The 25,715-nt window shown below is 31.3% G+C and overlaps 1 protein-coding gene across 1 annotated transcript; it reads right to left on the bottom strand.

The window, feature by feature from the left end:
• Positions 1–3,533: 3,533 nt before the first annotated feature.
• Positions 3,534–25,094, bottom strand: LOC113377709. The gene is given in 4 exon segments (XM_026618114.1): positions 3,534–5,581; positions 5,584–7,167; positions 21,636–21,697; positions 24,907–25,094. Coding segments are annotated over 2 exon segments (3,255 nt in total). The 5' UTR covers positions 7,049–7,167; positions 21,636–21,697; positions 24,907–25,094; the 3' UTR covers positions 3,534–3,791.
• Positions 25,095–25,715: the final 621 nt, after the last annotated feature.

Genomic DNA, 25,715 nt, shown 5'->3' with positions numbered 1-25,715 from the left:
ACACATTTTAAATTGTACATTTACAAAAATTATTTTAATTAAATTAAGAATCGTCGCTTATATTAAGAGATTAAATTATTTAAATTACATATACCTTCTTCGAATGTAGAACAAAGCCATACATTTCGTCAAGAAATTATATTATTTTCTAAAGAGATAGAGAGATTGAATTAATTTTACAAATATTTTTTTAATCTACTTATTTATACGAAATATATACATTGAGGTGATTTAGACTAATATTAAGGTAGATGCTATAAAATAGCGAAATCTTTGAATATAATTATCAATTATATACTGCTGGATATCTTGTAAGCATATTATAATAAAATGTTGGGTTTAATTTTTATCTTCAACATTTTCCTACAATACTGTTATTGTTAGAAATGCATATAGTTTATATGGACTATAATTTTTTTAATGTCATTTATACAAAAAATTATTACTAGAAGGTATTGAAATCGTTTATCAATGCTAATGCTTGAATTTTTCTGTAGATACATAATAAAATAGAACTATGAAAGAATACTTATAATTTCATATATATTTTTGTTCATTCAAAGATTATTAAAACCCTATAAAACCACAAGAAGTTGAAATAAAAACTTCAAAGTATATAATTTTTTTAAATACATCAATTATAATAAATTGTTTTGAAGTTCCAACTTAAATCTATACGCCAGAAAATGCGTTAAAAACAAATTTAAAAGTAGCACCACATGCATTATTTAGGCACTGATGATATTCAGGTAAATTTACTTCACAATAAATTAAATACATAAAGTGCCAAATTAGATAAAATATCAATTTGTACCAGGCGTTTTCAAAATTATTCAAAAAGCAAAAGAGGTATAATATAATTAACAAATAACCTCTTAGTACTATTGTTAATAAAATTTTCATCCAACATATAACATATCGTTACAAAATAAATATAATTTAAAGTCTAAAACCAAAGAATAATAATATCACTAACAATAAATAAAAAGAAAATACTGAAATTGTCTCGAGTAATACTGTAAGGACACTGCATTGAAATAATCTGTATCAGTCTTAAATATATCTATACAAAGAATAAAATCATGGTAAATATTAATCTCAAAGCATGAAAAAATTATATTATATATATATATATATATATATATATATAAATATATGATTCTGAATTTGATGTTGACATATGTATTAACAGAGTCCAGTAATCGGGCATAACATTAATAAAAAACAGTTTTTTATTATATATATATATATATATATATATATATATATATATATATAAATATGTATATTATGAATAGTTGATTTTGAAGTTGAATTATATGATTAAATTTTTTAAAAACCAAGTAAAAAATCAATTCTATGTCATCTTCAATGGCTATAAAATTTTCTATGTTGTAAATACAGATCTGTATTCTTCAAAAATGATTTTAAAAGTTATTACTGGCAGTGTTGTGTTTTATGCAAATATTTACATTTGTTAAAATACAAATTACATTTTGCAAACTAACGATTTTTGACTATTATTCATAATATTCATATCCGCTGATGATGAAATAGAATTGTACGTTAAAGCATTTGCAATCCTCCTTTTTTACTTCATGTTATCTTTTTCAAAAATTTATATATATATATATATATATATATATATATATTAAAATTGTATTAGGTCTTTTATACAAAAAGCAGTGTAAGTGAAAGCATGTTAATAATCACAATATGTCGAAATTAAAGAAAAAGTAATTTAATATTGTTCTGCAGATGTAACCAAATACATGAACATTAAGACATATTTAACCTAGGCAGATCTCGCATCAGTCAACTTAACTTCAACTATTTTATAGTAAAAAAAAACACTGAAGTCAATTTTAAAATATTGCCACTCGATATATAAAAGTCATAAGTCAGCATTAAAAAAAAAAATAATAATTAGAATGCTTTAATTGTGTTTAAGTAAAAATGCCCATCCAGCACAAAAACGATTATACAAGTTATAAATATAAAAAAGATATGGCAATATATAATGTAGTAAAATGTATTCTAATGTTAATGTTATGCAATGCTTTGTATATCAATAAAATATGTAATAAAGCTCATTATTTTGAAGTTTAAACCGATATTCATAGATATAAACTAACTAGTTTAAGGAATAGTACAATAAATAATAAATCTCCATTGACATTAAAAATTATCTGAGGCAAGTATCTATAACAGCAATGTAATAATATGCTTTTTATCTTAATTTTTATTAATCTGGTTCTAACCTACTAAAATTTGTCATGTCTTGCTATAAATGCATGTATTATTTGTATTTGTCATGAGGGATATATATGAAAATTGAATTCATCCCTGCCGGAGAAAATAAAGCTGAATCTTTTAATGACTTCATTCGAATATTACAACTAATTTAAAAAGGGATAAGTAAAAATTATTGGAAAAATTTTTATTCGGAATTGTGAATTCAGTATTCAGAACACCTATCATGATTAGTATCTTAATTTTAAGAATAGTTAGTCTAGACTGAAAACCGAATGAGCAAAGGCAAAGATCTCATAAAAAGTAAATCTTATCTTCTAAATGTGCATTATTTTATGTACAATACTATTAGAATGCTAAAATATTTATATATGTGTAATCATTTCTTATAAATATATATGTACAAATGAGAATTACAAAGTCCACCATTAAAAGCATTAGTACTTTACAATAGCACAAAAAAGATATTACTAAATGAAACTAATTAGGCTAATATTTAGACATGTATTGTACTAGTAATGAAAGATTAAAATGCATGTTCCATAGATTAGTTACTTAAATGTGGCAAAGTTATTTGAACTGTACACTATTAACACTATTTATAGCAATTTTAATTACGTATGAGAACATACCATACCTCTAAGATTTTATGTAAATATTCTAGTGTACATATTATACATATTATGTTAATATTAAACATCTTCGAAAAACAAATTGTTTTTTATTATTGGATTTACTGTTAGGAAAAGAAACAATCAATATATTGAAAAAATCCAGGACTTATCTATTGAATATATATATATATATATATATATATATATATATATATATATATATATATATGAATATGGCTTTTCAGATGGTGGAAGATATATATTAAAACGTTTTTAGGCATCCATACAATAATGAAAAAAATGTGAAGAAAAATGACTATCAAAACTCCAGATTTATATAATTTTTTCAGTTTTATAACTATGTTTCATCTTTTAAGTATTTCTGTTTGAAATATTTGTAAGCACCAAGGATGAGTCAAGTCCAGACTCGAAACGTTTGGAATTTTAATAAAGTCATTCTTCTTCACCAATTTCTATTATTATTGGTTAGATGTCTAAAAACATTTTATCATATTGTATATAACAATATACACTAGAATATGTAATGTGTTATGTTTGAAAAAATTAACAATGTTTCAGTAACACGAACATGTAGAGTCTTGTATGTAAGTTTTAAAATGCTTTTTTGCAGATGGTGTACAAATAAATATGAAAAAATATCAGGTGCATCACATGTGAAATGAGTTCATGAGCATATGTGAATCAATGAAATGTAAATTATGATTGTTGCTCCAATATAAGACTCTATTGATATATTGATCACAATTTTAATATTGACAACTAGTGCATGAATTTGGATACAAGTATGTAGCTGCGCATAAAATACTATGTAAGGATAATTTTTAATACCTAACTTTATGTACAAATTAAGTCGCACTGGCAATCCAATTATGTAAGGATAATAAGGCTTTCGAAACGTCGGCACTACGTATTATAGCGTTTCTCTTTGCCTTTGCTGGCCCTCTGGACCGAAATGGGAGGGACCGCGTCTAGAGCGCGGAATCTGACGAAGCCGTGCTCGGCCACGAGCATGCTTTCGTTGATTTCGGCATCTTGCTCTGCCTTCTGATCAGACATGCGGGAATGTTGTCTACGGTCGAACTGCGGCCGTTCGGGGTAACCGGGATCTATTTTATATTCCTCATCGTACATGTGATGATCAGGAACAGCGTGATGTTTTTTCGATCGCGTGGAGGATCGTTCACGTTCCGCTCTAGAAGAGCTCAGTGTCTGCACCCCCGATGATCTGCTACCGCCGCTGGACCGAATGCCGCTGGTGTGCACACCACCGATATTGCTCATTGTGCCGCTTTTTCGTACCCCCCTTCGATCAAACGAACTGTGACGTCCAGAACCGTATACATTGTGCGCTGATTGCTCATAATCACGTTCAGAATGCTGAACGCCACAACCATTCTTCACGTTTTTCATATTCTTCGAAGCTCGAAATTCAGTACGCGAGGCAGGTTTATCGAAATGCGGTCTTTCAAAATTTTTGAAATCCAGATTCTGGACTGAGTGGTTGTAATGGCCGTGTTCCTTCATATCTACTGGTTCAGAGTAACAATTGCTTGGAATGGGCGTTGTATTTCGCGGTGTACCGCGAAATTCAAAGTCTGGATTCTCATAATGATCTGGTACAGCACTGCTGTTGTTCAAATAATCTTTAGGCACTGATGTAAATTCATTTTGCACTAATAGATTACCATTGTGCGCTGAAGAACAAGCACTATCAGTTTCTATTGAACGGCCTGTATCAGGGCCAACACTCATTTGGTAATCAATTGGTCTTGATTGAGGAGCAGTTGGCACTTCAGTCCCTAATGAATTTAAAGCAAAGCTGTCATCATATATCGGCTTACCGGTTCGTAAAGTATATGTATGTAGATTAGTATTGGCATTGCATATGGCTGGGTAGTCAGTTTCAAAATGTTCTTGGCTAGAGCTAGAAGTACACGGAAATAGAGCAAAACCGGAAACATTATGTGGTTCCATTCCTTTCTCTCTTTGTAATGACTTTGATGAGCCAGTTCTTAGTCCGGCAACCCAAGACATAAGTGTAATAACAGCCACTTCTATCAGTCTCAAAGAAAACTGATAACCCCATTGCAACCAATCAAATTCAGATAACGCTAATCGTGGAGATGTAGTCATATCCACAACACCATATACTTGTAAAGCTGCTAGTAATATAAACAGCAAAGCCGTAGCAATACTAATATGAATTGCATATGATAGATTTTGATAGCCATGTATATAATTTTGAGATTTATTTCGCAAAATACGTTTAAGTATCCGATAAATGTAAAGATACAACAACCCCAAACTCAAGCATACAAATATGTATATAATCTGGCATATTAAACCAAGAATCCGAGGTTCCTGGTTATTTCCATGTCCGTGACTATGACTTTCAACATAATGTAATGTAATGCATAGACCAACATGTACACTACTTCCAATAATAACAGTTAGCGGTCGAACCAAAGCAGAATACCGATTGTTCTTCAAGTTAATAGTACGTCTAAGAAGAAACAATATCAGTATTGCAAATGATACTGTTAAGAATGCTGCTGGTAAATTTAGTAATATTTCTGATATAAATATATGAAAACTTGAGTGGATATTGTATGGATCATAACACAAATAAAATATTCTTGCCAAACAAATTAATATCAATGTCAAATGCAAACATACAAAATATGATTGACTAAAAGATGTGTCAATTTGTCATAGCATATTATTTTGAATATAGAGTAAACTGCGAGTATTGTGAACAAAATTGCAACAAGATATATATGCAAGTTCCAAGCTACTGTCCAGGTTGTGTAGGGTGGACTATAGGGTCCTCTTTCTGACGGTCGTGATGTAGAGGAATATAAATTTCGATCATTGTTCACATTTGCAAGTTGTATTATTTCAGTAGAATATTCCATAGGAAAAACTTGATCTGTTGTATCTTGGTTTTTGATATTATTTGCGTCATCAAGCTGCGATTTAGAATCATCAACGTCAGATGGTAATAATTCCGCTTCTACTAATTTTCTTTCAGATTCTTTTGGTATATTCCATGATTCGTGAATTTTATCTTCTGGTGGTGCGGGAGATGATAGTGGAGGTAATATGATGCTCGGTCCAGCAGTTACTGTTCTGAGTAAAACAGCTGGTATTTCTTCCTTGCGGCCATTTGATCCAGACAGAATGCGCGAAATACTAGGGTAATGTAAGAAACTTCCATTCGGCATGAAATCGGTCAAATTACCATTTGGATCCACTCGACCTACATCAGGACCATTTACCGGAAGTTGATTGTGCGATGTGTCTATTTGTGTCGCGCGGTTGTAGGGCGTATTTAGAGTCTTTTTTCTGCCTTCCGTCGATGGCTCTTGTGGCGGCATAGCATCGGGTGCCAGCACTCCTGATGCTAAGTTTGGAGGCCTGACAGGAATTCTTTCATGATTAGGCATAAGACTCGGTGGCGGCAACGGACGACGACTAGCGTAACTAGTAGAAACGCCCCCATTGCTACCGAGAATGCCTTCCGAATTTGAATTACGCAATGTGGGTTTGTCAGCAAACTGAAAATAATCCGGCGGCAATGGAGGCGTATTATACGATCGAGATGGTGGAGCATAGGACGGAACATCGCGTGAATACATCCACTGTGTTGGTGGTACAGCCAATTTACGAGAAGGGCCGTCCATGTTTCCTAGAGGATTGTGTTTTTGATGGCCCGTACCTCTATCACCATTATGATGACGATTAGGATTTGGATACGAAGAGCTACCGTGACTTTTTAATATATCAGCATTTGGTGCGGACGTAGGTAGCGCATGATCCTTTTCAAGATCCAATTCGAAACCAGCTGGGCCATTCGGTGGTTCATGAGGTCGTTCCAGGTCATGATCTCGCTCACGATAACGAAACGTGGTAAGCAGAGGTGTCGTAACAGTCGTAACGCCGGAACCAGTAGCTGACATGCCATCTGGTATGCTTCGCTTGGTCGTAGTAGAACCATAAGCCACTTTATGCAGCACTGCAGCGATGCTTTGTTCGAGACCAATTTTGTCCACGTAAATGCTGGACCCGGCATTCGTCTCAAACGAGGAAAAACTGGCAGGGGTGACCCAGGCGGACAGCACAAATGTGATGCAGCAGCATCTCAGAATGTCAAAGTCCATATTTAAACTTTTATATTCCTTATTTTTTCAACATGTGATCTCAACTTCAGCACATCGATCGCTGAAGAAGCCACTTAATGAAGAAGGACCCGCCTCCGCATTTTGCTTTCATCAATTATCTGCAAAATAAAATTGACTTAGTAATCACATTCCATATCTTTTTAAAGTGCTTGTACAATATAGCATATAGCATATTGTATAATATAAAAAGCATTCAAACTATGTTCTATATTTTCAAAATCAAAGGGCGTGTACCTTCAAGCGGAGCCATATTTAAGAAATTAATTATCATTGTTTACAAGAATTCAACATTACTGGTATAAAAATAATAGCATATATCAAACATACTTATGCCTAAATTAAAGTTTCCCAAGAACAAAATAATAATATAATTTAAAAAAATATAAATCCGTGGATAACTTTTATTTATGACGACTCCTTATGAAGAAACTCAAATTCCAAATGCAATACTTGCATTCATTTATTATTCATATGTCGACTAGTTGAAAAAATGATAATGTCAGGTATGCTGCAAGATTAATGGTTTCATTAAAATGATTCGGTTTAAAAATCTAGCGAGGCAACAGGTATTGACAAAATAACGCAGAGTTTATCATTTACATCATTTACAAAGAGTGAATGGTCGGTCGTCGTTCGTCGGTCCACGACGGCTCAATGCTGTTCTGCCGAACGACCTTAAAGCGGCGCACATCATCAGGTCATATCAACTCGCATAACCTTTCACCAAATGACGTCACACTATTATCAGCTAACGAAGTTGATATTAAAAGCTTACGATTAAAACAATCAACTATTGAATTTCGAAATCAAGAAATCCATACTTAAATAAATACTACACACGAAGCATAAATCTGTGCGGATGAGAGACATGGACTATAAGAAAGGGGGATAATGTCTTGACTACCTGGAAGAGTTTTTAAATGTAATGCTGCAGAAATGGATGAATAAAATATACAGATATGGTAATAAATAAAAAAGTAGTACGAGTGATAACAGAAGACAAACACCACTTCGCACGATAGTGGTAAAAAAAGAAGAGTAAGACAACTTAGACCTGCCTTTTGGACAGACCGAAAATTTAAGCTCCAAATAAATGATTTTAATGTTTCAAGTGAATCTTTTCTATTTTGTTCAGAAAGTTTAAATGTTTGCCTTTTATCTAACTTTTATAATCTTTTATATATATATAAAAATAAGTCGGGTTTTCCTTCCTGACGAAATAACTCCAGAATGCACGAACCGATTTCGACAATTTTGCATTCATTGGAAAGGTCTCGGGCTCCGCAAGGTTTATAGCTAAGGAAAGTAGTGGTGCATATGGCATCGTGCCCTAATGCAAATTGCTGGAACTTCACGCACCGTAATTAAAAATTCCAGTAATGACATTAGTGAGAATTATCAGAATTATGCTTGGTTAAGTCAACGAGCAATTCTTGCCGCAAAGAATAATGATGTACACGCACTGAATTTCACCATTCAATCAAAAATTGCTGGCGATTTGGTGACATACCAATGATTCCGACTCGTCTTCCGTTTGACTTCAAACGATTGCAATTTCCAGTTCGCCAATAACAAGTCGCGTTCGCAATAACAAGTCGCAAGGCCAATCGCTTAGTGTTTGCGGGATAAATTTCAAATAGATTATTTAGAAAATCATTGTTTTTCACATGGGCAGTTATACGTTGCCTGTTCACGAGTTGGAAAACCATCCGCTTTGCTTGTGTTAACGTCAGACCAAAAAAGAAAAAATGTGGTTTACCAAAGAGCACTTCAATGAAACGGATAATTTGCGGATTCACTTTCATTTACTTAGAGAAGTTCAACTAAAAAACACTTCATTTTTGTAATCGAAATAAATTCATTGCTGTTGTATAATAAAATCAAATTTTTCCTTTTCAAATATAAAACAAACAAAAACATTTCTTCATCTTTCTCACGAAACCATCTGGTGGCGAAACGGAGTTCGTCGGGTTCGCTTATAAAATTGTCGATAAACCATTTTTACTATAAGACTAAAATTCTTGATCTTTTATGACAATTGACATTGTATACAATTTTCGGTGTTGCGTAGCTAACTTTTCAAGTAAATAATTCATTTGTATTTTGTAGTTCAAAAATTATCAACAATTTCAAAACTAATTTAAAATAAATAAATCAATTTTAAAACCTAAAAAAATGAGATATTCGACATTTTTTTTTTAAAAAAAAGACTTTTTTGAAAAATATTTACTTCGATTTTATTTTGAAATTTGGTAAAGTGCTGCATGACTGTTTTAAAAAAGAAATATCGAAGCGCGCAAACGCCGCGTCGCAGTCTCACGAATAAACATTGAACCTACAGAAATGTACAGAAAATTTAACCAGTTCTTTCTTTTATCAATACGAGTAAAATGTTTTTTAAATTATTAAAATCAGACGCTCCTTTCTCTCAAAAACTGAATTACCATTTTTGACACTTTTCGCCCCGAATCTTCGAAACGGCTGGACCTACCTTCGCCAAAAACAAATCAGTACATATCCTTATCAATAGGAATCGAATGTTTTTTGAATCATTCAAATCGGTTGAACCGTGTTCCCGAAGTCGTAGATGAAAATTTGTATCCAAACACACACGCACGCACACACAGATCCATTTTCTCTTTGTAAGGTATGCCAAAATGTTCAAACACCTTTGAAATGTAAAAAAGATATGCAAAAACTTTAATTTTCTATTTTTTTTGTAATTACTAAAACTTACCCTACGTGGAGTTATGAGTAAAAAACATATAGAAGATAAAGTCGATATCATATGCAAATATTAAGTACACCTAAGTCTGTTTTTATACGGTCTTTTTGTACACGGTTTTGATATAACACGGTTTGAAAATTGAATATTTTTAATTTTTTTACACGATTTTATTCCATTTAGCACGATTTGAAATTTTATGTACTTATTTTTTTTTTGTCAAATTTAATTTTTGCGATGTATGTTCATATCACAAAAAAGTACTTATGAAAGAAAAAAGTCTGAAACCATCGATAGTATCGATAGTTTGCGAACACTAGCTTAAAGATTTAAGTAAATTCCCCTTTAGCGCGTACAAACAATTTTTACTGGTCAAAGCAAATGTGAATAGCACTAATTTAGGGGAATTATTATTAAAATAAACATGAATTCTTGTTCTTGAAAATTCTTGTTTTTCACTAATTTTAATAGGTTTTAGAGAGTAGGACAAATCACCCATTTTTGTATAAGATCAATGTCTTTTTTTACACGGCTTCTTCTGGAACCAATCTCCGTTTAAAAACAGACTTAGGTGTATTTTCTAACCAAAACATTGGGAAGACTAAAATTTTTTTCTCTTCATGAAAACACAAAAAATTATTTGTTCTTTTTACATTCTTCTCATGAAGCAAATGATGAACACGCGTCTGGCGATTTCACCAACTAGTAACATATTGAGTATTAATTTATAGAAATATATTGAGACTATAATTGATTCCTAAAAAATAAAAAATAAAAAAACAAAAACGACCATATTTTTTGAACAAGTATAAAAGTTCTTTTAATAATTACCAATTTCGAATGTTTATTCTTCGTGCATGTATGGACCAAAAAGAATTAATTAGACCTCGATCGAAGTATTCATTTTGCAGCGCGCCCCCCGCGGCTTCCAACCGGCCCATAAAATATTCTTATTAATAATAAAATAGTCACTAAATATGACACATTTATTATATAAAGGCAATGCGGTGTGCACAATGATGGGAATCGTAGCCGAGACTTGTATTGCGCTTTGCTTTTGCTTTAGCTTTAGTAAGTAATGTGTAATTTTGTATTGGTAGTGTACCCAGTAATATGCCACTGGAGTGCAATGACACATCGGGTTTGCCATGTAAGAAGGTACCATAGTGAAGAGCAATATCAAACAATTGCTCCTCACAAATGCAATTATTTAAGACATGAGACCAAAATTAATAATAACTAGTAGTGGGTATCGAGACTTAAGGCAAATTGCTGCAACTTCCCGTACCGAAAACTAAATTATTAAAGAAAACTTTGAAAAAATTAGATATTTGAGAAATTTTGAAATATTTGTAAAAAAATTACTTTTTTGAAAAATTTGACTTTTTTATATTTTGATATTTTTTGTATTTTGATTTTTTTTTAAATTTTTGAACATGTTTTAAGCGATCGCACTGCATAGCTGATGTAAAAGTCAAACTACTGGAGCGCATGGCATCGTGCCTTAAGGCAAATTGCTGGAACTTCCCATACCAAAAATTATTTTTTTTAAAAAAATTAAAATTTTTGAAAAAAATTTACTCTGAAAAAATTAGATTTTTGAGAAACTATAAATTTTTGACAAAAACTTACTTTTTCTTAAAAAAAAAAAGACTTTTTGAAGAAAAAATTATTTTGAAATATTTTGGAAATTCTGATTTTTTTTTCAAAGCAATCGTACTGCTTTAACTGCATAGAGACGAAATATCGAAGCGCGTAAGCGCCGCGTCGCCGTCTAACGGATAAACATTGTTACGGAACCCATAGGGATGTAAACAAAATTTATACTTATTGTTAAAATCTCTATAAAATATCTGATAATTTGATGTGCATATGTCTAATGATCATTTTTGACCGCTAAATGGCATTTTTTTCTACTATTTTTACTAGATCTCCGAAACCGCTAGACCTGCCTTCATGAAAATTTGATCAGTTCTTCATCTTGTTAATACAAGTAAAATGTTTTTTGAATTATTCAAATCGGACGCTCCGCTCCCTTAAAAACTGAGTTACCGTTTTTGGCACTTTATAGCCCATATCTTCGGAACGGCTAGACCTGCCTTCGCTAAAAACTAATCAGCACGTCTCCTTATCAATACGAATCGGATGTTTTTTTGAATTATTCAAATCGCTTCATTCGTGTTCCCGAAATCGTCGACGAAAATTTGTATCCGAACACACACACACACACGTGCGCGCACACACACACACACACACACACACATACATCCATTTTTTCTAAGGTATGCCAGTATGTTCAGAAAGTTTTGAAACGTAAAGATATATAAAAATTTTCATTTTCGATTTTTTTGCGATTACTATAATTTGCCCTACGGGAAGTTAAAAATTGACTTTTTTGAAAAATTTGACTTTTTTATATTTTGATATTTTTTGTATTTTGATTTTTTTTTTAAATTTTGCACATTTTTTTAAGCAATCGCACTGCACAGCTGATTATAATATCAAAGCGCGTAAGCGCCGCGTAGCCGTCTAACGGGTAAACATTGGTACGGAACCCATATAAATGTACATACAATTTGTACTTATTATAATCTTCATAAAATATCTGATAATGCGATGTACATATGTCTAATGTTCAGTTTTGACCGCCAAATGGCATTGTTTTTCTCTTTTTTATTGGATCTCCGGAGACGCTGGACCTGCTTTTACAAAAATTTCACCAATTGTTCATTTCGTTAACCGCTCCCTTAACTCAAAAACTAAAGTACCATTTTTGCCACTTTTTGCCCCGTATCTCCCAAACGGCTAGACCTGTCTTTGCCAAAAACTAATAAGCACGTCTCCCTATCAATGGAAATCACTTTTTTCTAAAAATAGTCTTTTGGACCATTGCTTATTTGAAGATCTTATCAAAAAGAGAATGGTTGACCACTTGGTTTCCTTCTAGGTTAAGGCACAACAGCCTTATTAAACGCATAGTTCTAATTGCTATTCAAATATATAAAAAAATCAAATATCTGTTCGAAAAAAATCATCATGCCAATTTTCAAATTTTGACCTCATTTAAGACCGAAATCAGTGGAAATATGCAGCTTCATTTTTTTAAAAAATAGAACCAATAAAGTGCCCCCCACCATTCCCTTTCTGATAAGATTATATTAAATATATTTCTAATAGTGATCTGAATTAATATTATATTATCATCGCTTGATATCAAGTTGTCCGAAGTGGGTATCGAAACCGGAAGCATTGATTGGTAGATCACAAGGCCACATAGTGAACTCAGAAATTTCTGAGAAAAGAATGATACACAGTCGTACTATCCATCGGATAAAATAATTTATCATAACATGAGCAAAAGGAAAAAAAAATGGGAATTAAATGACCGCAACTTTAATAATTACGTGGAAGGACGTAACGAATTCTGGTCAAAAAATGGTTCGACCGATCTTTAGCGTCAGACTCATATTTTTCATATCTTTTTTTAAACGTAGAGTAAAGTTGTTTTAACACACATAAGTACTAATTTCAAACAAATCAAAATTTCTAAATGCATCGGAAAAACAAAGTCAAGATTTTCTGGCGAAACATAAATTCTCCAGCGAAAAGTTTTAGATAAAATATTTATCTTCTTGCATAAACACTGATTACGTGATTAATGGGCGCCCCTGACAACACTCTTAATTTACTTGAAAAAAATCTGAAAAAGGCACTTTTTAGACATTTTGGGAGTAAGAATCATATACGATTGTAATAAAAAAATATATAATAAGTTATAGCCATGACCTTATATATAATAAGAACTGCAATCTCAACTCATTCGCCAAACACATTCTTGATGAGCATCGATTTCAGATGAAAACAAACTCGAAGTATTGTACCAAGTAACAGTATTACAATAATTGTCATTTGTATCATTTGTGCAATCTTAAATATCTGATATAAAACTATAAGATGAATGTATTAAAAGAAACACATAAAAAAATGTCTTTATGTGATAAATTTATTTATTATAAGAAAAATAGGAAGTAGGAACATTTGAAAATTATGACTCCCAGGAATAGATTTAGCTGCTTTTTCATAATTACCGTCTTCAGTTTTACCATCCCAAATTTACAAATGTTATTTAGCAATAGTTCCGAAACAAACAGAATCACAACATACCCGTGAAATAGGCCTACTGGAAAAACCACCTAAAAAAACCTCGTAGGCGGCGTTTAAATGTATTATTTCAAAGGGTTATATCTTTAAAACGGTGGCTCTGAGAAAAAAAAGTATTGATGCATTTTTGTAGATAATTTTGCGATAAAACTGACCATTTAGCTGAAAATCGCAAAAAGTAGGCCTTTGACCTTGCGCCATTTTTAACAGCAAGTTATAGTAATCTCAAAAAAATCGAAACTGAAAATTTTTATATATCTTTATGTTTCAAATCCTTCTGAAAATTTTGGCATACCTTAGAAAAAATGGATGTATGTGTGTGTGTTCGGATACAAATTTTCGTCGACGATTTCGGGAACACGGATGAAGCGATTTGAATAATTCAAAAAACATTCGATTCGTATTGATAAGGAGACGTGCTGATTAGTTTTTGGCAAAGGCAGAACTAGCCGTTCCGGAAATATGGGGCAAAAAAAGCCAAAAACGGTAACTCAGTTTTTAAGAGATCGTCCGATTTGAATAATTCAAAAAACATTTTACTTGTGTTAACAAGATGAAGAACTAGTCAAATTTTCATGAAGGTAGGTCTAGCGGTTTCGGAGATCTAGTTAAAAAAAGTAAAAAAAAGCCATTTGGCGGTCAAAAACAATCATTAGACATATGTACATCAAAGTTTCAGATATTTTATAGAGATTTTAACAATAATTATAAATTTTGTTTACATTCCTATGGGTTCCGTACCAATGTTTATACGTACGACGGCGACGCGGCGCTTACGCGCTTCGATTTTTTGTCTCTATGTATAGTTTCTCTATGTTAAAGCAGTACGATTGCTTTGAAAAAAAGTTCAGAATTTCCAAAATATTTCAAAATAAATTTTTCTTCAAAAAGTCTTTTTTTCAAAAAAAAGTAAGTTTTTGTCAAAAATTTATAGTTTCTCAAAAATCTAATTTTTTCAGAGTAAATTTTTTTCAAAAATGTTAATCTTTAAAAAAAAAAAAAAATTTGGTACGGAAAGTTCCAGCAATTTGCCTTAAGGCACGATGCCATGCGCCCCACTAGTTTTTAGCTCGCATCGGAACGATGAGAACTTTTGGAATTTCTTTTATATTTGCATATTAAACAGTTTTGCTAAGTTACAGCCTATTATGAATTATTGTAACCTTGAATAAGTAAATTGACCGGGCTATAATTACAATTTCTGTAATATTTATTAATGCAACTTCGCCGGAGAAGAGCCATTATATTATCATTCAAGCTTCAATCTCAACATACGAGGATAGGGTTAAAAGATCCTGGCCTCACAAACGGTGCCACTACGTCTATCTACTTTTGGAGTACAGCAGACTATTCCTAACTAGCTTACATGTACACTTTCAGCCTGATCTCCACATTAGTTGAAGTTTGAGAACAAACTGAACACTAAACAAGACGATCCTATACTTGTATTTGATTTTGAGCTTTACACCAAAACAAATAAGAAGAAATGGATTCAACAGTTGGACCATCTAAGCCAGTGGTTCTCAAAGTGTCAATATGGACCGCCAGGAATCCATAACAACCTTCAGGGAGTTCACCACACCTCAACGAAAAAAAATTATGAGATGTCGAAACGTAAATTCATCAACGGTAGTGGATTATATTACACCACCATAATATCTATTTACTTATATTATACTATGTTCAGTTTTATTAAATTTGTGATTTGTGAATTTATTTAAATATTTTATATCGTTTTATCTTTTTATTCTAATTTTTTAAATAGTTAATTACTCAATTTATTTAGTTTCATTTTCTAGTTTACTTATTTCTTATTAAATATTTCAAAATGGTTGTTACACGGAGCCAAGTGCCAAGTCAGTCCTTAGATACAAGTGTCTCAGTTTTGGACGACTCAATCGATTTAAATTCTACTGTTCTTTGCTCAAATTGTTTTCATTTACAATCTCTTGTTCACGAAAGAGATATTAAAATTGATAGGCTGACAAAAGAATTGTCTGAGGTTAAGTTAGGGAACCAGTATCTTCAGCTCAGGATTACTGGTGTTAGTTCCGTATTAGGGAATATGAGCTCTTCAGGTTCAGTTTTCAAAGAGTCGTCCACATTTTCACGTTCTTTTTCTAAACTCTGTAATGAGTTATCTAGTTTAATAAAAAAACGGAACATAGATTTGAAACAGCTTAGGGATGAATTTACCAAATTAGAGTCCAAAGCAAAGCACCTCGAGCAACGCGTTAATAATGATTTGTTAAGTTCTATTAAGAACAGTAAAATTTTGTTCCTTTCCGATAGCCACGGCAGAGGGTGGTCAGAATGCTTGAGAGAATTGCTTGGACGAAAATTTGATATATTCAGCATAGTCAAGCCGGGGGCCGGATTTGCTGACGTGGTTGGGGATATCGAGAGTCTGGTGTCTGACTTTGGTCCGGGTGACCATGTTGTTGTTCTGGCTGGAACGAATGACGATTCGTCCAATTACGCTATTCGTAGTGCTTTGGAAAAGGCTCGTCGTTCATGTCAAAAGACAAACCTTTGTCTGATGACAATTCCGTACAGATACGATGACGTGCGTTGCAACGGGCTGATTTCCGATGCCAATTGCTGGATCAACCGAGACTACGGTCGAGGAAAGTTCAGTAATCTTCGGATTCTTGATGTCAACAGGCATGTTGGTTTATCCGATTACACCAGGCATGGCTTACATTTTCTTTTCAACGGGAAAAGAAAATTATGTAGGGTTTTAGCTAACGAGTTGTTGAGTGTCAAGGCTGTGGCGGGAATGAAACCTTCCGTTTCTAATTCCTTTCGTGCCTAAAGCTGATACAAAATTTTCAATTTTATTTCAAAATATACAAAAACTATCCAATAAACTTAATCAATTAGAAGTAGTTATAGATAATTATAAACCCCAAATATTATGTTTTGCTGAACACTGGTTAAATAAGTCGGATCTTGAATTAATTAAAATTAAAGGTTATAATTTATCTTCTCATTTCTGTCGAACTCAATACGGCCACGGAGGTGTGTGCATTTTTGTAAGTGATTTCATTCGTTCTAAACCCGTTTATACTAATACTCTTCAAGTAGAAAAACTTTTTGAATATTGTGCTGTTGAAATTAATCTCTCAAATGACGTCGTGTGTCTTATATGCGTTTATCGATCACCTGACCAGAATGTTGATATGTTCATCTCGCTGATGTACGAATTGATTCATAACCTTTTTGATAAATATTCCAAAATCATTGTTTGCGGCGATTTTAATATACACTTTGATAAGCAATCGAAGCCATCCATTGAATTCAATTTGAATATGCAGTCTTTTGGTTTAACGCGTACTATACATGAACCTACTCGGTTTTCGCATCAATCTTCTTCTTGCATTGATAATTTCTTCACCAATTTAAAAGACTTTGATTCGCGTGTTATAAATACCACTCTTTCAGACCATCGAGGCATAATATTAAATTTTTGTAATTTTTCAACTTCTAAATCTACCTTTATCTTACACAAACGTTATTTTGATGAATCAAATAAATTGATTTTCAAATGTCTTTTGGAAAAGGAATCATGGACCTTGCTTAACAAGTCGAAAGACTCAAATACAATGTTCGACAACTTTATTTCTACATTTTTATTCAACTTTAATCAAGCTTTTCCTCTCATTAAGAAAACCGTTTGCCCAAAAAATAATACTTCAACTCCTTGGCTAACTAAAGGGTTGAGAATTTCACTTAAAAGATTAGCATTTCTTGAGAGATTATCGGTACATAATGATAACATGGCTTTTATAATTTATTTTTTGAAATATAGGGCAACTTTAAATGATCTAATCAATTTAGCGAAGATCAAATATAACGAAAACTTGATTTTTAATTCAGCTAATAAACAGAAAACAATTTGGTCCTTAATTAACTCGGAAATCAACACGAAAACTAAATCTTCACAGATTGATTGTCTTACAATTAACGGCGACAAGATTATTGATAAGGTAGTCATATCTAATAAATTTAATCACTTTTTTGTCACCGAAGCGTCTAAATTAACAAGCGCAATCAACTCGACCACCACTAATTCGACTAAATCTTTATCCGCGCGAAATAATTCTACATTCGTTCTTTATCCTGTAAATTTAGAAGAACTAAAGCAAACCTTTCTATCGATAAAAGTTACTAGTTCAGCGGGTCCGGATCAGATACCTAGTCTTATTCTTAAAGAATTCTATCCCTTTTTCATAGATAAATTTATGTTATGTTTAAATAAATGCTTCGATGAAGGAATATTTCCATCGCACCTCAAGCATTCAAAGATTTTTCCACTTCATAAGAAAAATAATAAAGACGATATAAATAATTACCGTCCCATTTCCCTCTTGAACTCTTTCGATAAAATAATTGAAAAAATCTTGCATACTAGATTAACGTCTTTTCTCAATAAATATAATATTTTGTTCAAGAATCAGCATGGTTTCCGAAAGAACCATTCCACTTCCCACTCAATTTATAATTTAGTTCATAACATCATTGACTCCTTCGAAGAAGCCACATATTGTACTGCGATATTTTGCGATCTGTCCAAAGCTTTCGATAGTATTTCTCATCAAAGACTTCTTGACAAATTAGAAAATTGTGGTATTCGCGGACGTTCGCTCAAACTATTTAAATCTTACCTGTCTAATCGAACACAAAGCGTTTACTTAAATAACGATCACGAGCAAATAATTTCGGATAAATTGACAAGTACATTGGGAGTGCCCCAAGGATCAATTTTAGGGCCTCTCTTATTTCTCATATATATTAATGATTTACCTCATTGTACAAATCTTTGTGATTTTATTCTTTTTGCGGATGATACCAGCGTTATCATCAAGGCCAAATCTCTTAATGAATTACAACATAAATTAAGCGTGGTTATGTCAGAAATAACGAAATGGTTTTGTGAAAATAATCTAGTCCTCAATAATGATAAGACCCAAATCATATCTTTTTGTACAAAAAATCGTTTATCCAATAATATTACTTCTTTAACTATCAATAATTCAGCATATAATTTTTCGCAAGTATCAAAATTTCTTGGTATCCATATTAATAATAATTTAAAGTGGTCTGATCATATCTCTATCTCACTATCACCAACTTTATCTAGAACATGTTTCATGTTGCGCACCCTAAAACCCAAACTTGGTTTAAATTGCTTACTTTCAGTTTATTATAGCAACTTTTATTCTCACGTTTCATACGGCATTCAATTCTGGGGTTTTTCATCCGAACTAATTAAAATATTTAAGCTTCAGAAAAGAGCTATTCGAATAATTTTTTCCTTGCCTAGTAAAGCCTCCTGCAGACCCATATTTAAAAAATACAATATTCTAACTGTCCCATGCATTTTTCTGCTGGTAACATTAACTTTCATCAAAAACAATTCGAAACTTTTTGATATGGCTTCGTCCTCCTCAAACTACAACACTAGACACAAACTTATTAAGGCGCGCACATATAAATTAGCCAGGTCTTTCAATTCGATCGACGGTCTAGGTATTCAGCTTATGAATAAACTTCCACTCAATATCCGAAACCTAGACAGCAAAAAATTTCATGCTTCCCTAGTTAAACTTTTTAAAGACTTAGCTTTTTATGACATTACTGAATTTTCTCAATTTGATTTCAATAACTATTTTCTTGCATAATCCTTATCCTTTATCTATGTAGTCTGACCATTTGATCGCCTGTACAACCATATATATTTTTTATTTTTTTATTGCTATTTTATTAATTTAAATTTTTCACGGTTTTTAATGAGTATAACTTTCAAACTTGTGCAAGAATTTTGAGCTTGACTGGTGGTCAAATAGACTTCAATATGATGAACTTGATGATGAACGTTGTATTTAATGTTCGAATGCTTTTTTTTTCAGCTCTTTTTTTCAGAAGCGAAATTTGTGCAGCTACTATGATTATTATAAAATTACTATCCTTTTAATATTAACTATGAATAAGCTTGACAAGAGCCTGAAATAATATCTATTATTATTGATTACGGCTTGCTTATGAATAAATAAATAAATAAATAAATAAATAAATATGTACAACAAAAAGTCATGTACAATATTTATAAATAGAAATAAAAATATTGTTTTTTTTATAAGTAGAAAATATTCGATTCGTGATCGCAATATGGTTGAGCTTGTAAAGAACCCATTTGCTGACTATTGAAAGGCTGGGCAATATTAAATAAAAACGGATGTGTGTGAATGTATGTATGGATACATCAACCGATTTCAATGGTTTAAAAAACATTCGATTCTCATTGACAGAAGATGTGCTAATTAGTTTTTGACAAAGGCAAAAACAAGCAGAAAGGCAGGTTCAGCCGTTTCAAAGATACCGAGCAAAATGTGCAAAAAATAGCAGTTTTCCAGAGAACAAAGCATCCAACTTGAATGATTCAAAAAACTTTTTGCTTGTGCTGACGAAACTATTGCTTTTAGAGAAAGCTTTTTCATTTTTTTTTTAATTTCCAAAAAAAAATTTCTTTGAACATCGAAAATAGTTCGTATTTTAATTTTAATTCTGGCTAAAGTTCTAAAGCTCACTAATATACTTCAAATAAATAATAAATAATTAAATAAATAAATAAATAAATATTAACTTTGCTATTCAGTTTATATAATTCTTATAAATATTAGACAATGTCCTTCATTTTAATTTTGGTTGATTGAGTTTTGTTTATATAATTTTATGTAAAGATATATAAGTTACAGTATTTATAATAATCTATTTGAAAACATTTAATTTTCCTCGAATATTTCATTACGGTACGGGAAGTTCCAGCAATTAATAAATGTATATAATTAGCATACAATTCATATAACACATAAATTCAATCAAAAATTGCTGGCGATTTGGTGACATACCAATGATTCCGACTGGTCTTCCGTTTGACTTCAAACGATTGCAATTCCAGTTCGCCTTGCGGTCGCAATAACAAGTCGCAAGACCAATCGCTTAGTGCTTGCGAGTTAAATTTCAAATAGAGTATTTAGAAAATCATTGTTTTTCACATGGGCAGTTATACGTTGTCTGTTCACGAGTTGGAAAACCATCCGCTTTGTTTGTGTTAACGTCAGACCAAAAAACAAAAAATGTGGTTTACCAAAGAGCACTTCAATGAAACGGATAATTTGCGGATTCACTTTTATTTACTTAGAGAAGTTCAACTAAAAACACTTTATTTTGTGTAATCGAAATAAATTCATTACTGTTGTGTAATAAAATCAAATTTTTCCTTTTCAAATATAAAACAAACAAAAAATTTCCTTTATCTTTCTCACGAAACCATCTGATGGCGAAACGGAGTTCGTCGGGTTTGCTAGTAAATTTATATAAAAAAGTGAGATCAGGTACACAGGAGGTTCATGGCAAAGCCCAATGGGGTCCACCACAATGCAAAAAAGTTTAGAAACCTATCGTTTTGGAGAACCAACTCCAAAGAAACAAACTCACAAGCCCAAGCTGATAAAAGTATCAGTTTCGATAAATATTATGTTGAGAAATAAAGCAATAAACATATAAACTAAAATATAAATATGTTGGTCAGATGTGAATCTTTTCGCCTTGATCTCATAACCATTGACGCTGCTTTAATCTGATAATCAAAAATAAAATTTAATCTAAATATCATACCTATAATTCATTAGATATGACTTTTTCTGCATCATTTTGCTGATCCATCGTGCTGTCGTCACCTGCAACAAAATAATCAATTCATAAAATTCAACTCTTGAAAGCCTTGATACTAGAAACTACTAAACAAAATTGATATTAGGTAAAAAGGGATTAATATAGCGATAATTAGCTGATAATAAAATCAAGATTTACCAGAAACCGGACCACACAGTTTTTTATGCGAGAAAGCGTATTATGCGAGAGAGAGACAATATGTTTCGAAGTTCAACTGTAGATGTATATTATGATGACGAGGGAAGTCCAGATTTGAAAATAACGTCCAAAATATAATAATTTATTTGTAAAAAATGCTAAAAAAGATACCAAAGTCTAAGTCATAAATTTCTAAATATCGTACAATAAATTAAATAATTATAAACAAATGAATTAGAGATGGTCAACAAATTCTATCAATTAGTCTTACAATGTCTTACAAGGCAGATGTGCTAAATAATGTAAAGGTTTACGTAAGCATGAGGGTAAGGGGTAAGAGCTTTGCTTACTTTTGCTGACAAGGGGGATGGGGGGGGGGGGGTAAATAATTGTAATAAATCAGCTTACGTAATACTTGAACGATCCCAAACACATAATATTACTTAAATCATTTTAATAGATCCACCTTTAATCATTATTTTGTTATTATTACTATTTGATTTAATCCAATGGACAATGTAAAACAACATTCTCATAAAGGGGCCGTGCATTAATCAGGTGATAGATTTTTAAGGATTTTTGGATAAAAATTAAATACAATAACCGAAAAATGGTCATAATTTCACTAAAGCTGTAGGTCGAACCTTAAAAGCTGAAAATTTCCAAAACAATCTGAGATACATTTTGTTTTTTAATTTTTTTAGGATAGTCAATGCTGTCGCCCTGTTTTGTCTTGGCGTTAAGTTCTGGGACACCTTGTATATTTGTGCAAAATTCTCAAACCGTCAGGATCTCAAAATTAAACATGTAAGAAGATCATGCCGAAAATTTTCATTTAACAATTTCACAAATTTAATAATAACAAGCACACCTTCAAAAATACATTCTCATCAACAACATTTTGATCTAGTTAATTATTTAATTATAACTGTTACTTGTTGTAGAAGCTATCTTTAAAACTACTTTATTTGCTTGTTTTTATGACATCAAAAGTTGTTGCTTTTCTTGCTTGTTTTTATGACATCAATATTTGTTACTTTTCTTTCTTGTTTTTCTTCTTGTTGTTTTGATTGAAGATTTCAAAAACGTTGGTAAAAATGTGTAATTTAATGTTTAATGTGTAAATTAGATATTTTTTTATGATATCAAAATTTGTTGCTTTTCTTGCTTGTTTTTATGGCATTAAAATTTGTTGCTTTGATCGAAAATGTCAAAAACGTCATGATAAAAACTGTGTAAAAAGGTGTAAGTTAAAGAAGCATTTTTTGACATCAAAATTTGTTGCTTGATTAAAAATTTCAAAAACGTCGATAAAAAAAGTGTGTAAATATAATGTACAATGTATAAATTAGAGATGATTTTTTATGACATCAAAAGTTGTTGCTTTTCCTGCTTGTTTTTATGACATCAAAAGCCGTTGTTTTTCTTGCTTGTTTTTATGACATCAAAAGTTGTTGCTTTTCTTGCTTGTTTTTATGATATCAAAATTTGTTGCTTTTCTGGCTTGTTTTTATGACATCAAAAGCTGCTGCCTCGATTGAAAATGTCAAAAATCTCATGATAAAAAAATGAGTAAAAAGTTCAAGGTGTAAATTAAAGAAAATTTTTTCGACATGTTGCTTTAAACACGTCTTGATAAAAAAATGTGTAATTTGAAGTTCAACGTGTAATTATAAAGGAATTTTTTATGACATCAACATTTGTTGCTTTTCTTACTTGTTTTTATGACATCGAAATTTGTTGCTTTTCTTATGACATCAAAATTTGATGCTTTGAAAATTTCAAAAACGTTGATGAAGTGTGTAAATTTAATGTTCAACGTGTAATTATAGAGGATTTTTTTATGACATCAAAATTTGTTGCTTTTCTTATGACATCAAAATTTGTTGCTTTTCTTATGACATCAAAATTTGTTGCTTTTCTTGCTTGTTTTTATAAAATCAAAATTTGTTGCTTTAATTAGAAATGTCAAAAACGTCTTGATAAAAAAAATATGTAAATTTAATGTTCAATTTGTAAATTATAGAGGACTGTTTTATGACATCAACAACAGGCTTTGATTAAAGATTTCAAAGACATATTGATATTCTTTTTTTGTTTAAATATTCTTAAAATTCAATAGAGACATTGTTGACATTTTTGACATTTAATATTATATATGTTAACATATATTAAAACGTTCATACTCAAATTCATCAAGCTTAGTAAATTTTGATGTTGAAAAATGATGAAAACATGTTAAGTCAATTTTAATGTTGAAATATGTGAAATTATGCAATGACTATATAAATGTTATAATAATGCAATATCTACATAAACGTTAAAATGTCTACATATATGTACTTGTATGCTGTAACATATTTTATTAATATTAATCATGGGGTATCACATTTTTATGATTTGAAAGTATGTATTTTTACTAATTTGTATAAATCCATTTTTGTATGTGTCATTAAACTTCTCAGGAATTATAAATTGTTATTCTGTAATGCATTGACTGATCCTGCGACGGTTGTTTAGAAAATACGAATATACTTAAAACATTTTACTATTTGCACATTACATACATTATAAATAATATTTATACACGAAACATATTTAATGTTGAAGAAATAAATTTAGTGAGAAATGTTCGTGCAAACTATGTCAGTATAATTAAGGTAGTAATGGAAGACACCAATGGTTTTTATCCATTGATGATGACATGAAGGTATAGATCGAAACTTATGGAAATGTAATGGAAATATGAAGATTCTTAAAATATTATTGATTGTTTATTTAAAGTGGTAACTTTGAAATAAATGTATATAGATACACGGATATATATATATATATATATATATATATATATACAAATATTTATATATATACTTATATATAATCTGTCATGTTTGAAATAATATTCATAATGTCAATGTGTTTAAATTAATTTCGAGTTGGTAGGTTTACAAGAATTCGATATCAAATCTATCTCCATTCATATTGCAAGAAATAACTATACACATATGATCTTTAAGACATCACAGAGATGTAAAGTTCACACTGACAAAGCCTAGTAGAAAATCATATTACTTACCTAAACTTTAGTTTAATCCTCATGAGAAATATACACTAATATAGTACGAAACATATAGTTCACAAATAACACGAGGATTCATAGAACAAACACTTGAGAAATGCACTGATAGTAATGGCCATATCCAAACTACAGAAGAATGCACATTTTGATTTCACTTCACTACAGGTCATTAGCAACAATCCTGGCACCAACAAAACACGATAAACATAACTATCATGTTTTAAACTATAGTTTTGTTGTTATTTTGGATCGAGGTGTGTACAATTTCATACAAAATATTCGAGAAAACACATTAACTTAAATTCTTGTCGCTTGTCGGCCATTTTGATAATGCACAGTGTTTCTTGAATTCACTAACCTGCCACAGGGTGCGTTCACATCGCTCGTTCGCCGTGCCGTGCATGCCAGTGTCAATGATCGCTTCACGTGCGAGGATTTACATTAGCGCCACATTTTTAAAACCAAAACGGATAAATACCAATCAGCTGGTCTCATATGATAATTGAAAAATGAAAATTAATTATTTAATCAATTCGTATTTAAAACATTTGTCTCGCAATAAAAACTTCGTACTAAGGACAATTTAGATGTTAATTCCCATGACATTAAATAATAAGGCCAACACGTTCACATGAAATTTGAATTTAGGTTTGAAGATATTGTGGACGTATCAGTTTTGCACTAGAGCCTTTTATACTTTTTTTTTCTTAATTGTTATTAAAAATAATATATATTGCATATCTCTATAGTGCATACATTTGCATTTATTCAAATATATAATAAAAAATAGTAGTCTGCCAGAAGGC

The sequence above is a fragment of the Ctenocephalides felis genome, unplaced genomic scaffold (assembly GCF_003426905.1).
Source record: "Ctenocephalides felis isolate EL2017-DRISC unplaced genomic scaffold, ASM342690v1 CF-g0.4_SCAFFOLD_01886, whole genome shotgun sequence".
Taxonomy (NCBI): domain Eukaryota; kingdom Metazoa; phylum Arthropoda; class Insecta; order Siphonaptera; family Pulicidae; genus Ctenocephalides; species Ctenocephalides felis.
This window is presented reverse-complemented; position numbering and strand designations above follow the sequence as displayed.